Raw genomic sequence first — 16,374 nt, forward strand, 5'->3', positions numbered from 1 at the left:
CGACTCAACCTCCGAAGAGCAATTAAAATCTTGCACTGGAATAAATCATGCGCCGCGATAATCCTGTTAATAAAACGCAGCTTGTCCTGACACTTCGCTCATGCAGCAAACTAGAATTTAATGTGAGCGGAGGTGGCATTAGGCAAGGTAGAGGGGAGGAAAAGCCTTTCCCTCTCTGCTGCTGGACGCGAAAATGTGGTTACGTTTCACCTGCCTCTCCGGCTGCACACGGTGCCGATCCTCTTGGACTGCTAATACTTCTCCAGTGAGCCCGCTAATGATTTCTTTCCCTAGAGTGAGCAGGCATCATTGAATTACTGAAAGCACTCGCAGCAGCAGCAGCAGCAGCAGCAGCAGCAGCAGCAGCAGCAGCAGCAGCAGCAGCTCCAATGCAGAAGCCACCAGGGCTCAGCACTTAATCAAATCAAGGGGTGGGGAGTTTGCCAACCCACTTACTATTTTTAACCCCTTTCTCCAAGTTAGTCATGTGCAGATGCTAAAGGGGAGGTTTTTATTTAGATCCCTTCTGTAGCAATGTCTCTTCAGTTTTAAGTCCTCGTGTAAAGGCCTTATCAGCGATCAGCATAGTGAATACACGGGGTATGTGGTTGTTCTTGCCATGCTCTCCTGCTCCTGTGTGTTCCTTATACAGGGCTTTAGTGACCACCTGTGGGTAGTTCACATATTCCTCCAGGCCCATGGGGTCTCCCTCCTCAGTTCAGTCTGTGTAAGATGAGGATTTGGGGGCTGGTGTGTACTTGACCAGCTGAGTCATTTCTTGTGGAAATGAAAGGCTGCAGAGAAACTTTTATTTGTCCATAGCCTGGAATGATTCTTAATTTTCTGGATGTGCGCTGGGGAGAAGATCCATCTCCTCTGACCTATAAATGCCCTCAATTTGCTCCTTTATTGCTGGGTATCTCCCTTAGCGGTTAACGGAGGCAGCTCACTCCCTGCACCAATCCTGCATTCATTATTAATTACCCGGAGGGAGGCTGGCTGCTCCGCCGTGGTGTTTGCACTTCCTCCTAGACAAATCTGCTCAACTTTTTTTTTCTTTTCTTTTCTTTTTTTTTTTTTTTTTCTAATAGAATATAAAACCGTGAAGAAAAGCGGTGATTTTTAAGAAGACGTCATGCTTTCTGCAACTCCCCTGTATGGCAACGTTCATAGTTGGATGAGCAATGAAAGGGTCCGCATGTGTGGAATTAATGAAGACAGGTAAATATTTAAACTTCTGGCAAGTTAAACCACACTGTAATTCTGCAGAGTGAGGTTCTCGGAGTTTGCTCGCTTCCCTAGTAGTGGAGCAGATAGCTGCCACCTTGCATCGAGATCAGCCCAGCTTGGAGGGCAAGGGGAGAGAAACAAGACGCTGCCCGAGAGCAGCAGAGCAGATGCTGATTTACTATTTAACAGGCAACCTGGGTCAGTGAAGTGGGGACACCCTTTAAAGGGATTACTCCCCAAAGCAACCCTTAAAGGTGCTTTTACAATTAATTTATTATTTTGTGTTTATGAAAGGGATTTAAACCAAATAGTGCATGTGTTCTCGTGGGGACTCTTTGTGGCAGAGGGGCTCCTGCCTCAAACTCCTGCCTCATGCCTGTGACTTTTGCATTCCCTGCCTTTGGACCAACAGCTTGTCCTGTGAAAGAGGATTAGTAGTGGCCTTTCCATCTCCCACATGTGAATTTCTCCTCCCCTCTACCTTTTTTCCTCTTGAGTATAATTCAGTTGATGGTTAAAATTACAGTCTTTAATAGTTTCCTTGGGGTGACACAGTCACTGGCTGGTGTCCTTTTCCTTTAAATCCCAGCTTTCTAAAAAGCAGAATGATGCTGAGCAGAAGCTGCAGATACGCCTGTGGTTCTCTGTGTTGATTTTGTGTGGTTTTAGTGTTTTTCTGTCTTCTCAGCCCTTGTTCTCACTGTTGTGTGAAAAGCCTTCAAGAAGCTGGGGAAACTTTTTGGTCTTTGCGGGGAATACTATTTGCAAACATGAGCTAAAGGAAAATGGCCAAGTGTCTCACTTTGCTTTCTCACCCTTCCTCCTCAATTTCCTTACAGTTATTGAGGGATAATAATTTTACATGTTATTTGCAGGAAAGGCAAATTTTTTTAAAAACAAATGCGTTAAAATCGTATTTCTGCTCTATGGTGATGGTGTACCTTTAAACACTTTGATTGAAAGAAGTTCTTTTGGGTAATGCTGAAACTTTCCTTCTGCTGCATGTCAGCAATTTTTATCCCTGGGAATTGCAATTTGGTGCTAAGGTATATTCTTTATTGGTGATTTCTGTGATAACAAGCCCCAGTGCTGCAACACTGGTATAGCACAGATGTGCAGCTCCCTCTTTAGCATGGAAGAGCTGACGTTCATATGATATTAGCATGTGTGTTTTAATTTTTTTCCTCAGCAGTGTTTATGGGTGATACATGAACAGTGTATATTTAAAATGGGTTATTCTCCCCTTGGAAAAAGAAAAGGGCAAGGGGCAAAAGAGAAGACCTTGACAAAAACCACTTGCCTTGGAAGAGGCCGCTCTGAGATGTGCTTGGTGTGTTCTTGGTGTCAAAACCCTTTATGCTTATTTTCAAATGGTCCTTGCTTTTCAAAGTAGTCTCTGTGCATGAGTACAGAGGAGGACAAATACGTTGTCTCATGGTACTTCTTGAGGGGGATCAAAATATGGAGGTGATATGATCTTGTACTGATCTGAGTTGTGCAGTGTTTTCAAATGGTAAGTTTCTGTTTTTTAATAGGAAAATTCCAGTTAATGATGGCGATGCACCGAAAAGCAGACTGGAGTTGAGGGAAGAAAATCACCTGAATCACAGTGTGGTAAGAAGTTAAAAGTTTCATGCTGCAGATGAATCTGTGCTTGTCCTCACCACCCCAACTCCTGCCCCTGGATATTATTATGTGATCCATTTGGAGAAATGATTAAAACAGGTTTCTGTTGCAGCTCTAGCAGGCTCGGGGACATGAGTGAAACTGGGGCTTTGTTTGTTTATCTCGTTAATCTCTTGATGCTGGCTTTGTGTTATATGTTGTATGACGTCAGATTCTTAATTTTGCTCTTAGAAATAATGTCATGCAGAATACAGGCACGTAACAAAAATAGTTCATGTAAGCATTAAGTGCATCAATGTTTCAGCAAAGTTGGTGGGTTTTTTCTTTCTTTGAGTGTACATGGGGAGTAGGAAGTGGGAAAGAAATTCCATGGAGGACCTTTCTTCATGCTGCATCCTCAGAAGTCTCACCCTGTGAAATGTGGTGGTGAGTCCTGGAGCAGAGCTGTGGCGAAGGGAGAGATCCTGGAGGAGGAGGAGGAGGAGGAGAGGCACTCCATCCTTCTCTTTCTGGTGTCCACGCCACAGCCCACATGCACTTGCTCTGGCAGGGCTGGGGCTGAGAAGCCTGTTGTCACACAGAAGTGGTGCCGCTGAGCATCGTCTCTGGACCACTTCTGGCTGCTTGGGTCTTCACACCTTTGTTTCTGGCTGTTGAATTTTGGATATGGAGAGATTGGTGCTGACATTGCTCCCTAGGTTCCTGTTCTCCCATTTTCAAGTGTGACCAGCCTCTGTACATTTTCAAAACAAATACCGTGTTTCTGTTGTTACTGTTTATCTTCTGAAATGCTGATCTATCTGTAGCTTGAGTGGCAGTCGTGTTAGTTAGATGTGAAAGTAACATACTTCTTGTTCTGTAAAGGTGGATGCGACTACAGCACATCGCATTGACAGTCTCGCAGCTCTGAGTATGGACAGGTCTGGCCTCATGCGAGAAGGACTCAGAGTCCCCAGTATCTATTCCAGCTTGTGTGGACTTGGCTCGGAAAAATCACGGGATGCTACGAGTTCGATAGCCGGTCTCGGATTTACTCCTGAAAGAAATCCAGAGATACAGTTTAAGTCTAATCCCCCCGAAGCGGTAGAAAGCACAGCTGTCTCTGGAAAAGCCCCGAATGGCTTCAGCGCTATTTACAAAACGCCACCTGGAATACAAAAAAACTCTGTCCCGACGGGGGAGACACTGGGTTTGGACCGAGCTGCGGGTGACAGGCAGAGTCCTCTCGGTGTCAATGGTGCTAGTTACCTAAGGCTCCCCTGGGTAAACCCCTATATGGAGGGCGCAACGCCTGCCATATACCCTTTCCTTGACTCACCAAATAAGTATTCGTTGAACATGTACAAGGCATTGCTACCTCAGCAGTCCACCTACAGCTTGCCACAGCACCTGGCTTACTCACCTGTATGTACGAATGGTGAACGTTTTTTATACCTGCCTCCCTCCCACTACGTTGCTCCTCACATCCCTTCGTCACTGGCGTCGCCCATGAGGCTCTCGACTGCTTCGGCTTCACCGGCAATCCCACCTCTGGTGCACTGTCCGGATAAGAGCTTGTCGTGGAAGATGGGTGTGAGCCCAGGCACCCCTGTCGACACGCACGCCTACCCCCACATCCAGAGCAGCAAGCAGTCCCGCGTCCCCGCTGCCAAGCCGGCCCCTGCCAACATGCCGGCAGATCCCGCGCTCCTGCTGCCACACTCGCCCCGGCCGTCCCCCCGCCTCCCTCTGCCCGCCCAGGTGGGGGATGCCTACACAGATTTCCACAAACACTTCCCCAGGATCACCACCTCTCCCTCCTCCGCTGTTACTCTCCCAAAGCCCTACGTGAACGTCGGTGGCGAATTTCCACCCTCTCGCCTCTCCAATGGGAAGCTTCCCAAAGGCAGCGATGCTGGTGAGGCACCCCCACCATCTGCTCCCCATGCACGGAAAGCTGGCCACGACCGGAAAGACAGCAGGTCTCCCCCACTCCTGGAAAAGCAGACCCCAACTAAAGATGTCACCGACAAACCTCTGGACTTGTCGGCGAAAGTGGTTGATGCAGAAACTGCTGGCAAGTCAGACCATGGTAAGAAAATTATGCCAACAGTGCTGGTGCATGGAAGAGCAGGAGGGGGGACGCACTTGCCTGGCAGTGACATCATTCAGAAAGAAACTATTTCTCCTGGGAACAGCTGCCCCATCTACAGGCCTGAAATTATCAGCACGGCACCATCCTCCTGGATTGTTCCTGGTCCCAGCCCCAGCGAGGAGGCTGGGAAGAATGTCCAACTGAAAAACAAGGCACTGGAATGGGTTATCCCACAGCAACGGAGCTCCTCCTGCCCCAGGATGGGTGGCACGGAGGCAGTTGTGGGCAGTGTTTCGGGGACGGTGTCGGCAGGAGGGCGGCCGGCGTCAGCATCACCAGCTCCCAACGCCAACGCGGACTGTCCCAAGGTGGCCCGGAGCTCTGCGGAGAGCACCGCCTCGGTTATCCAGCATGTCGGGCAGCCCGTCGCCACCCCTGCGAAACAGAGCAATAAGGTGGCCAAATCCTGTGGCCAGGAAGCCAACTTCAAGGCGAGTGAGACTGCCCTGGCCTCCAGCCCCATCTTCCTGCCACCCAACGAGGCGTTTCGCTCTCCACCTCTGCCCTACCCCAGGAGTTACCTCCCATACCCGGTGCCGGAAGGGATAGCCATCAGCCCTCTCACCCTCCATGGGAAAGGACATGTGTATCCACATCCTGTCTTGCTACCCAACGGCAGCCTCTACCCCACCCACCTTGCTCCCAAACCTGGCCTCCCCTACAGCCTGCCAGCAGGGCGGGGGGAGTTTATGACCTACCAGAATGCACTGGAAATGGGAATGGTGCACCCCATGCTGCTGCAGCATTCAGCTCTGGAGATCAATAAGGAGGAGAAGCCAGAAAGGAGGTCACGGTCTCACGAGAGGGTCCGATATGAGGACCCGTCTCTGCGGGGCCGGTTGCCAGAGCTCCTGGAGAGTGGCGGGAAGATGCACTTCGAAATGCCCAGTGACAAGAGCATGAAATTGCACCAGAGCTCTGGCCATAATAAAAACTCGGCAAAAAGCGACAAACACCTCTTCCCGGATCTTCTCCGAGACGAGCAAGAGGCTAAAAGCGAAGCAAACGTAACGAAAGCCAGCTTTGCCACGGAAAGCAGTAATCAGACTAATGACCCCACAAAGCACAAGGTAGAGCAGGCGCCGCAGCACAGAGATTTTATTGTAATGAGAGAGGAGTTTGGAAGAAATAACGATCTTCATGAAACCTATAATTTCAAGCAGGCCCAGAGTTCATCAGTGTTCGGCTTAAGGAAAGAAGATTTGTCTGTGAGCCAGCCTAAAGAGAGAGTGGCGGTCCAGCCTTCGCCGGTTTTCTTGGAAAGCGCTCACGAGAGTGATGCTCCAGCTCTGGCTTTTGGCAAGGTGCAGGAGGACGCGAAGCCATTCTGCATGGGGACCGCACCGCCGAGCATCGACACCAACCAGACCTATACCAAAGACGGAGCCGACGATGCAGAATCTGCCGATGGCAAAATACTGAAGCCCAAGCCGTCTAAGTTGGCCAAGAGGATCGCAAACTCTGCCGGTTATGTAGGTGATCGATTCAAGTGCGTGACGACTGAACTGTACGCCGACTCCAGCCAGCTCAGCCGGGAGCAGCGGGCGTTGCAGGTGAGTCCGCGTGGTCCAACAACTGCCGCGCTTTTTGTCGTTATTTCTCTGTTGCGAGTCACAGTTGAGTTTTAAAATTGAGAGAAGCAATGCAGGTGGGAGAAAAACAAAAGTTTTTTTTCGTTAGGAGCATACTCTCCAGAAACGGTTTTAAATAGCAAAGTAAATCTGTTAATGAGAGCGAGGCGATGTAAAGAATAGTACGTGTGGCTTTTAGGTATGTACGGGCTAATAAGCTTTTAAGGGCTTTTACTGAGATCTGATAAAAATGTTAATGCACGTTAATGAAATGTTTGTGCAGTTACGAGGGGAGTCGGACAGGCATGCATGTTACCTTGGCGCTAGCAATGGCTGTAATTTCTCAGCTGGCCTGTAGTGCCAGCTAGCAAAGCATACCCAGAAGTTGTGATTAGTATGCCAAATGTGCCATTTGATGGAGAGGAGTCGCAGTCATGTATTAGCGGGTCTCAGGCAACTTTTGCGCCAAGCGAACGCGTAGGAAAGAGTAGGAGCGGTATTGAGGTTGATGCTGAGGGATGATAGACAGATATTGTGTAGGAATATTCTTAGGGTGTTTTACTTTTAATGAAGGGATGAGTTAAGCCAAATTGTTTTGCATTGTTAAGAAAAGAATTGGTTTATGCTTATAAAAATGGATGAAATTATCTAAATGATCCATTGAGTGCCCATTTTAATTACATAGATGGAAGGATTACAAGAGGACAGTATTTTATGTCTACCTGCTGCTTACTGTGAGGTCAGTTCTTCAAATTTTTATTACTAGACTCTTACATAAACCTTTGAGTTAAATTTCATTTCCAAATACACAAAGGGAAGTTTGTGGGCCATGGTCGTCCTTATTCATTGTACAGTTTTGTGTTGTTGTTTTTTTTATTTTATTTTATTTCTTTTTGTTTTCGTCTCTTTTTACCTCCAAATGGAATGTTTTTGTTTTATATACAATATACATTTATATATAATCTTTTATATATATATACTTATATATGAAAGAATTGTGTGGCTATTTGCTTATAAGATGCTAGAACACTGTTTTATGAGTCAGGTGTGTTAAACTCCTACCCTTAGCTATCTATCTGAAACCTTTGGTTTTGAGTCAGTTTTTCTTTGGAAATGCTTTCATGTAAGGTAAGGTAAATGAAGTAGTTTTTATTGCAAGACTTTTTTTTTTCATATCAATTCTCTTTCTAGCGTGCAATGATGCGCTTCTCAGAGTTGGAGATGAAAGAGAGAGAAGGCCAAACAGCTACCAAAGACTCAGAGGTCTGCAGATTCAGCCAGGCAGACTGGGAAAACTTGAAAGGAAACAGTGAAAAGAAGCCAAAGTCTGTCGCTCTGGAAGATGCCATTGCTGACCAAAATGACAATGACAGATGTAAGCGAATTTAGATGGCTTTCTGAAGCGTGTATGTGTCTCTGTGCCGTGGCAGCTTGCAGGAAAGCAAGCATATCTGTGTGTTCTCGTGGTGTTGCTGGTTAAAGTCACTGGCCTTGGCCTCAGCAGGTGCACAGCTGCCACAGATGGTGCCTTCTGTGCTTTGTTTTGGGGTTTGCAAGTTACTGGTTACCGCTGTACCTGCGTTTCAGGAGATAGTTGACTAAGTTACTGCCGTAAAGAGATCCTCCCTTTAATTGGTGTGGTACCACATCAGCCAGTGAAAACAGAGGTCCAAGGTTATATTTTAAATACAGAAAGGAGATGGGGGAAGAGAGGGAGGCAAGAAGGAGTTCAACTTTCTGAAGTTGCAGCAACACTGGGAGATGCTAACACTGTAGCTTTCAGGCAAATCAAGGATGGAGGACAGAAGAGTGATGGGGAGTGGGAAAGGACATTATCTGCTAGGCTGGCTTATCCATGAAAGCTGATGGTAACAACCTCAAATGATGAGAAGCTAGTTTGCCTGGGTGTTTTCTTGCTGCAGTGGCTGGGGAGGTGCATGTGGCACAGGTTCTTGCAGGCAGGCAGAGTCTGTGAAATTCCCCATGGGGCTGGCAGTTCCCTCCAGGCTGCGGAAGGGTATCAGAGGACTATGGAAAATGCAACATCCTGAAAGTAAGATAAACTCAAATAAATAAATAAATAAATAAATGGTATTAGGGGATTTTTTACTGTATGCAGGAAAAATCACTTCTGTTTTGTTTGAACTCTCGGTGACCACGTGGCTTCCATCAGTTTCTACAATTTTTTTTGCTTTACCTGTGTATTTAAGGAATGGATCAGTTCCTCCTGTTGCTACTTTATTTTGAACAACTCCAAAAAAAAAAAATCTGTGCTGAAAGCATTTCAAAACAAGAGGAAACACACTGGAGACTGCACCATGCGTGTGTGTGTGCACTGTGTAACTCAGTGGTTAAGTGTGCTCTTCCGTAGGTGGAGATTCATGAGTAGGGCTAGTAGAAAATTCTGTTCAGGCAATTTAATAACTTTGAATTATTGTTCTGGTCTTTGGTTAATGCTTTTGGCGGAGAGCATGCTGGTCAATCGTACTTGCTCAGTTGCTCACCTAAATCAAGTTACTGTGGTGTTGCTGTCTCTGGAATAACAGCCTCAACAGAAATCAGCCTGGCAAAATAGCAAGGGAAAGTTTTCATTGTGGAACTGGAGAGGGTACCAGAGTGGGGAGGGGCAGACTGAGCCCCTGGAGAAGCTGAGTGGCCTTTTCCTTCTCCAAGCTATACCAAAGGAGCCTTGGAGAGGAAGGCACAGCTGCATTTGTAGTCCCTGTGTTAAAGCTGAGAGCTGGGCAGGCTGCTGCGCTAGCTTCCCCCCTCACCACAGTCTTCCTTGCCCCTCAGAGGACTTGGGATGCCCTCGTGATGTCCTCTGTTAAATTCCACCCCGGGTGGGCTGGAAAGCTAGAAGAGCAGCAGCAGCAGCAGTCTTGCTGGCTAGTTCTGGCTGCAGGGCAGGATGGGTTCAGCAAAGAGGGGGATGGTGGGCTGAGGGGTTGAGGGATGGATGCAGGGGACTAACAGAGAGAGGGAAGGCTTGCTCAGGGGCATGTATGTGCTCCTTGGGACGTGGGGAGGTCAGTGAGGGGCTGTGGAGAGGAAGAGTATTAGAGCATCATTGTGTGCCAAAACACCGTCCCCCCATCCTTGCAAAAGGCTGATGATATGGTTTGTCTGTAAATTCATTTATTGAGGTCTCTGGCACTTGAATCTGCTGGCTAAAATGTGTTTGAGACTGTTAAATAACTGTTGGAAGCAGGGAAAGTATGTTCAGTCTTAGGTTAGTTCATTCCTCTCCTCTGTTAATTAGCTCTGACTTAACAGGCTATTTCAGAGTTTGGCCGAATGTCTGAACTCCTAAAAGCACAGATCTGTTCTGCTGAGGGAGCTCCTTCTCTGTATGCCTGCCTGGGCAGCAGCAAATACTTAGCAGTACAGATTCAGGTCTCAGTAAAAGTTTTTTTATCGTGGTGGTTCACCTCCTGCCCCTCCGGATAGCAGCTGATAAATCAGGAAGCCGAGTTTCACACCTCTTGAATGCCTCTGCTGTGGTGGCTTGTGCTCTCCGTTGGGGCTTGAGCCACCAGTGGTCTTAATGCATCTCTCACTGAGCAACTGGTGAAGGGGCGATGAGTTCTGCCTGCTCTTCCTCAGCAAGAGCCAGGGCTACTTACCTCTTGCCTTCTCTTTGCTTTCAATTTCTAACCACGCTGTTGGTGCCTTTGGCTTTAAAGCTCCTGAAGGGGAACGAGCTGATGGTTTGCAGCCTCATCTGTTCTCCTTTCTGCCTCCTCCTGCAAACGATCTTGCTGCTTGAAAAGTTGTTACAGCTTGTTTTGTGTAGCGTTTGTCGGGCTCTATCTTAAAGTGAAACACTGTGCCTTTGCCTGTGTGAGCAGGGAATTTAGGAGTGAAACTGGTGAGCTGTTAGGTGTGACCCCTACTGTGCCAGCACTTCACCTGCCCGATGCCGGCAGGGAATTAAAAAACCTGCAGCCAAAACTGTGCTTGTGGCATGGAGCCAGCTCACAGGGCTCCCCCGCTGCTGCCTCGGCACAGTCGCAGCCGTGCTTGGCTTGGAGCACTGGAGCCGATCGGGGCCCTGGCAGCTGCTCGGCCCCTTGGCTCCTCTAAATCTACCAGTGCCACAAAGGGCTAAATAACACAGGCAGGTGATGCTTACAGAGGCATCTGATGGGATGGAAACTACTTTTTTTTCCCCTAACTGTACTGCACATGTACAGACTTCCTTGGAAGCAAATGAAAGCTCAATACCCGATGCCTTAAACTTTTCCTCTGACTTGGCAGTGCATGGCTTTGTTGTACTAGGAGTCTTCTTAAACTTCATCATGCCTTCTGGAGAAAGGTGAAAGAGGTGGTGGGCTTTTGGGTTTTTTTAGGGGTTTTTTTTCTGTTTTGGCTTTTTTTTTTTTTTTTTTTAAGGCCCAATGTAAGGGAGGTAGCCATGTTAGCTAATTAATGAGCAATTAAAGCCAAACAGTAAAAGTAGAAGTGCTTCGGCTCTCTCCCATCTCGTTTAGGTTTTGCCGGGCATCTGAGACCGGGCATCTGAGAGCAGCCGTGAAGCTGCTTTGTTGCCAAGGTGACTTGTAAATGTTGCTGAGGCAATGCTGCTCTGGTGCATTTTCATAGCACAAACATGATAAATTATGGGATGCATATGTCATGAGTCATAGGATTGTTCAGAGATCAAGTGATTTAAGCTATGGGCACGGACACACGCATCAATACGGGCATGTGATGATCGCATGTTGGTTCGTAACAAAGCTCTCCTAGAATTGAAAATCATACCCGAGTGTGAAAGATTGAATAAATTCTACAAGCCATGAATTTCTTGGCTGGGCAGCATGGTTTTGCCTGTTCATTTAATTTTCTAGGAGGAAGACACTGCCTGTTTAAGCCTTAGCTGGGAAAAAATTACCCCAGTATGTTAGAAGCCTGATCTTAAGGCATGAGGTCATGAGGAAGAAGTTAAAGCAGTTTCTATGTGTGAAGGTAAATGGTGTGATGTGCCAAAGCACATTACACTATTGATCTTCAGTGCTGGAGAGGTGCTGGTGTCCCTTTGCATGGTAATCCCCTGCTTTGCTTTACTCTTGCTGAGCTGTGTGTATACTGGAACAAATGAAAGCTGGAGACAGTAAACATGTCCTTTGCTCTGGTCAGTTATTACCTTCCTGCCACGGGACCTAGTGCAATAAAAAGAAGAGAAGAAACAGAAAAGTCTGTACATTGAGACTGGTGGTTGCTTGTTTGTGCAGTGTGGTAGTCTTGGGCAGAATGAAACAAATGCTGAAAGCTCCCAAACAGAGGTACTTGGAGGGAAAAATGAAATCAGCTGGGTTCCCTCTGCCCCACAGGATACTCAAAATTGAATACTGAAGATGTCTTAGGGAATTTCTTACGGTTGTGATGTCTGTGCTGAATACTGGGTTTTAGCACTTGGATAGTCATTACCATTCTTGGATGAATAAAGGGTGCCTTGCATAAGTGAGCGCAATGAGAGGTTGCTCCTGGGAAGAGGAAAGGCTGTTTTTAGCTGCCATGTTATTTGAACAAAAGAATCGCAGCTTAAATACTAAGATGTGTTTCCTTGTTTGCATTGCATGGGAGGGCTTGGTCTGAAGCAGCTGACAGCAACAGGAAGATGGAAAAATGAAAGTAAGTTTTTTTTGGGTGGTGTGTTTGTGCGTATGTGTAACCATTTCTCGTTAGATTGTAACCCATGTGCTGAGGAGGTACTGCTTCAGGCCGAAACCAGATGTTTCTAGTTTGGTATGACGGTGAGAAATGGTTTGGGTTCTTGATGCTAGTTCTCACAGCTGTTGTGAGACTGGCAAATGCTGGAGACTTGAGGAAGGAACACAATTTAAGAGTTTAATCTCCTTACTCATAGAGGTGTGTTGCTATGAGAACTCAGCATTCATCCTGTGTTTCTGGCTACCTCATCACTGTTTGAATAATGATGATACGAAAACTCCCAAGTATTTTGTTGTTGTTTTCTTCCTCGGGTGGAGGAAAGGATGTTGTAGATACATGGCACGGGAAGAGGTTGGTGGGAACAAAAGCACGTAAATTCTCTTCATCCTTGTCGGGCATGCACGTTATGCTTTTGTTGCTGTGCCTCTTGTTGACATTTATATCTTAATTTGGGGAGACATCGTGTCTGATCCGGGTTGCTTGCAGAACAGTTTGAGGATAGAGTGGAATCTGGTGGTAAAATATTAATAGAGCCTGTGCTCCGTGAGGCGGTCACTGCTGTGCCAAAGGGAAGGACCTCTGGGCACGCGACGTGCCCATGCAGGCTGCGCAGAGCCTGACAGCCTGTGGGTTACGCCGTGTCCTGAACAGTGGCTGACCTTTGTCCTTTGGCATTGAAAATCTGGCTGTGGGAGAGGTGGGGAGCATCGGCGTCGGAGCAGAGAGGCAAGGACGCGTCCTGCGCGGCTTCCTGGCCGCGCTGCCGGTGTCCTCCCGTGTTGCTGCAGGATGATTACACAACCGGGATTAGTGTGCGGAGATGCCGCTTCTCTAATGGTCTTAACTGCATCTAGCGGGACGGATTTCAGAGGCGCGTGTGCCGCAGGCGGTCCTTGAGAGGGATTTCTGGCTCGGCAGCCAAGGAGATGTAGCTCTGATCCCCTGAGGGGTCCCTCTCGGATGTGACCGGGGCGCAGAGGCCAAGGTGTCACAGAGCTGCTGGCAGCGGCGGCCTTTTGGATGAACCTCAGCAGGTGTGTGCTGTTCTCCTCAGCACGTGAAGCCCTGGAGAAACGCTGACAGTGACAAACTGATAGTGAGGTCTCTCTCCTCTTTATTTTTTTAGCACAGTCTGAGCGAGCAGCGCTGGCATCCCTGTGCCAAGTTCTCTTGCAGATAGAGAAGGAATTAATCTGCAGCAGGTCGCGTTCGGTGGTGGCAGGCTGGAATTAGCTTGCTGTTTCCTGCAAGCTGTAAAGATTAAGACCATCATCCCCCCTCCCTACACCCTGCTACTTCCTCTGACCCTGCAAGAGCTTCTCTGGGAATTGGTCAGGATGTGCCTGCCTTTTCTCAGGCCAGACAGTGTTAGGAGCAGGAAAGTTATCCTGACATAGAGACTCAGCATGAACCGTGGCATGTAGCTGTTGGTACTGCTGGAGTTAAGAAGGCTCTGAACAGCAGGAGCGTGGCTGAGAGTGCCCTTACTTGATCTGTTCAGGGAAACTGACCACAGGAGTATAATGTTTCCTTATGAAAGGAGGAAAATAGCAGATTGCATTAAAAATGTAAAATGAAATCTGATACAAGCATTTATTTCTAAAGTGATACTTAAAACGTGGCTGGTCCAGCTTCTTTTATGCTGTGTGAAACAGGACTGCTGGTGCTGTTGGTGTGGTTATAGGGTAAAGCTGTGGGGTAGCATCTTCACACCAGATGTGCAACCATAGGGTGTTCCCAGATTCATCCTGGTTTGGGGGGACATAGCATTTTAGAGGCACAGTCATAGTAAGCTGAGATACCTGTTTTCTGGAACATGTCAGCATTGATGACTGGAAGAAGTGTGACGAAGTGTGTTTTAAAATCTTGAAGGGAGCATGTGTCGGCCAGGCAGCCTCTTGGAGAGGAGCATCACCAAACAGCAGAACAGCCCGAGCGTCCTGCTCGCCTGCAAAAAGTCAACCTCTGTTTTGATTTTTCTTGGCCAATATCTTCTGTTGTCTTATAAGCAGCCCTGCAGGCAACTTCCCAGGCAGCATAAAAATGAGGGTGGGGTGTCTTCTGGTGCTTGCAAACTTCTCCAGAGCCCTTGGTGCTATTTGGAGCCATTTCCAAATTGCAGTGAAGAGAAATTTCATCCGAGGAGTTTGTTTCCCCCTCCCCCCTCAGCCTTCCATTGCTGACAACAGGTATTTCAAGGACAGTCACGAAATCAGAAGGTGTTGTCAGAGCTGTAGGAGGGTGCTCTCAAGATAAGGTGGGATAGCGTTGGGCTGCATCCAGAGGCTGCCAGTGCCTGGATGCTGCTGTGGTGGGGCTGCAGGGAAGCAGTGTTTGCCCTGGTGAAGGGGAAGAGCAGAAGTTGAAGGCCAGGCTGAGGGAAAGGAGACTGAGTAAGGTCAGGGAGGATCGGGGGAGGGAAGGACAACAGAGCTGTCAGGAGTCCAGGTAGGAAACCAGCAGATGTGTTTGCAGGAAGGCAAATGGGAGATGGAGGAAGGGCAAGAAGGGGGAATAGGAAAAGGGACAGTGAACCGAGGAGGAGTAGGATGGAGCATAGTTTGCCAAGCAGCAGCAGTGATGCAGAAAGAGTATTGGTCAACCAGGAGAGGAGGGCTAAAACGCATGGGAAAACTAACTTGTTTGTGAGAACTGTAAATAGGAAGTTGATTATCTGTGTTGCAGTCTGTACTGCATGTTTGCCTAACCATGCCTCAGCTAGTTTGGTTAAACCCAAGAAAAAACACCTTTTCAAGATGATGATAAAGTGTAATTTTAAGTCAAGCATCCATTTAAAATTGCTTAAGCTGTCTCTGAATTTGGGTGAACAATAGTGGAGAGAAGCTGAAGTTCAGGCAGGCAAGGCAACATGGGTGTTTTTGTGGCTAATTTGTCAGACTAGTTTCTAGTAAGCTTTTCAGTGCTCACCCGCTTGCTGTTGCTCGAAATATTCCCTGAAAAAAGTGAGATCTATTTTAAAAGGAGGTGACAAAGATAATATGAGGTACAGTGACTGGCTGGTTACTTGGGGTGAGGAAGCCTTTTTATAACCTTGGATTCAAGTAGCGCTTTTTGCAAAATATCACAGCTATTCTTAGTGGTATTACTGTGTCTGTGTGTGTGTGTGTTCTATATCCAGTTTATACCTCCAGAAGAAGGGACGAATGCTTTTAAGTCAGACTCTGCAATTCAATGGGAGAAGTTAGCAAAAGATAAGGATTATCATCAGAAGATATTTTTGAAAACAAAGTTGCAAAGTGGGGCTTGGATTGTTACTTGCCACGGTTTTGGGGGATGAGGATGCTTTCTGAGAAGGATCTGTGTTTTCAGTATCTAAAGATGTTTCTTTATTTTAAAAAATATATTGTGATGTTTCTATGGATGCAAGTATGGTGAAAATTGTGCTTCTTCAATTAATGTAAAAACAACACAAAGTAGTGTGCTTTTGAGGGTTTTGTGCTTAACTGTTGAGAAAACTGCTACCTTAGGATGACCAGAGGTGACTTGTTCCAAAGTACAGTTTTGTGTTTATTTGCATGTCTCATGAGCCATCAGTCATGGTGGAGATGACACTGAAGAGATAAGAGAGCAAAGCTTTCTCACAATGAATTGTGCTGTATTTATTAGGTCTTGTAGAGTTTGTTTCTTTTTTTTTTTATTTTTAGGTAACTTTACTAGTACAGAAAACACCCGGAGTCATTTTCTTGAAACTCCAGCGGAAAAAGATCTCTCAAGTGAGAAATGTTATTTAGAGAGACATTCTGTATATGAAAAAGCAGAAGACCAGCCAACAGAAGATATTGGCCAACATTCATGTCCACGTCTGGACAGGAAACGTAAACACTCTGGTGAGAGAGTGCAAAATGATGGCAGCCAAAATGAAAGCTTTGTGGATGAACAGCAGGATGAAGTTATATCAAAAGCAAAAAAGAAGAAGAACTCCAAAGGTAAGACAGCATTTTGCTTTGGTCTCTCTTCAAGGAATGTCTTGTGAAAGGAATGTCCCTTTGGCTTAATGTGTTTCCATTTTTGAACTTGCTAGTTACTAATGTGAGCACTGTCATTTCACTTTAAATTATATATATGTATATATATGTATGTATATATATGTGTATATATATATGTATATATAAAAAGCTT

At 46.7% G+C, this 16,374-nt stretch overlaps 1 protein-coding gene across 8 annotated transcripts in view; it reads left to right on the forward strand.

The window, feature by feature from the left end:
* The window catches only part of BCOR (BCL6 corepressor), a 59,671-nt gene that overhangs the window by 18,215 nt on the left and 25,082 nt on the right, over positions 1-16,374 (forward strand). For 5 of the 8 annotated variants that reach the window (XM_032679803.1, XM_032679809.1, XM_032679810.1 and 2 more), the window contains 6 exons: positions 1,092-1,221; positions 2,766-2,844; positions 3,721-6,543; positions 7,247-7,300; positions 7,753-7,936; positions 15,900-16,181. In XM_032679803.1, the coding sequence (XP_032535694.1) occupies positions 1,136-1,221; positions 2,766-2,844; positions 3,721-6,543; positions 7,247-7,300; positions 7,753-7,936; positions 15,900-16,181 (3,508 nt within the window). In that variant the 5' untranslated portion in view covers positions 1,092-1,135. Of the gene's footprint in view, positions 1-374; positions 432-1,091; positions 1,222-2,765; positions 2,845-3,720; positions 6,544-7,246; positions 7,301-7,752; positions 7,937-15,899; positions 16,182-16,374 lie in introns of those variants that run through there. The other 3 variants (XM_032679808.1, XM_032679811.1, XM_032679807.1) reach the window with 2 other exon arrangements.

Source organism: Chiroxiphia lanceolata, chromosome 2, assembly GCF_009829145.1.
Source record: "Chiroxiphia lanceolata isolate bChiLan1 chromosome 2, bChiLan1.pri, whole genome shotgun sequence".
Taxonomy (NCBI): Eukaryota; Metazoa; Chordata; class Aves; order Passeriformes; family Pipridae; genus Chiroxiphia; species Chiroxiphia lanceolata.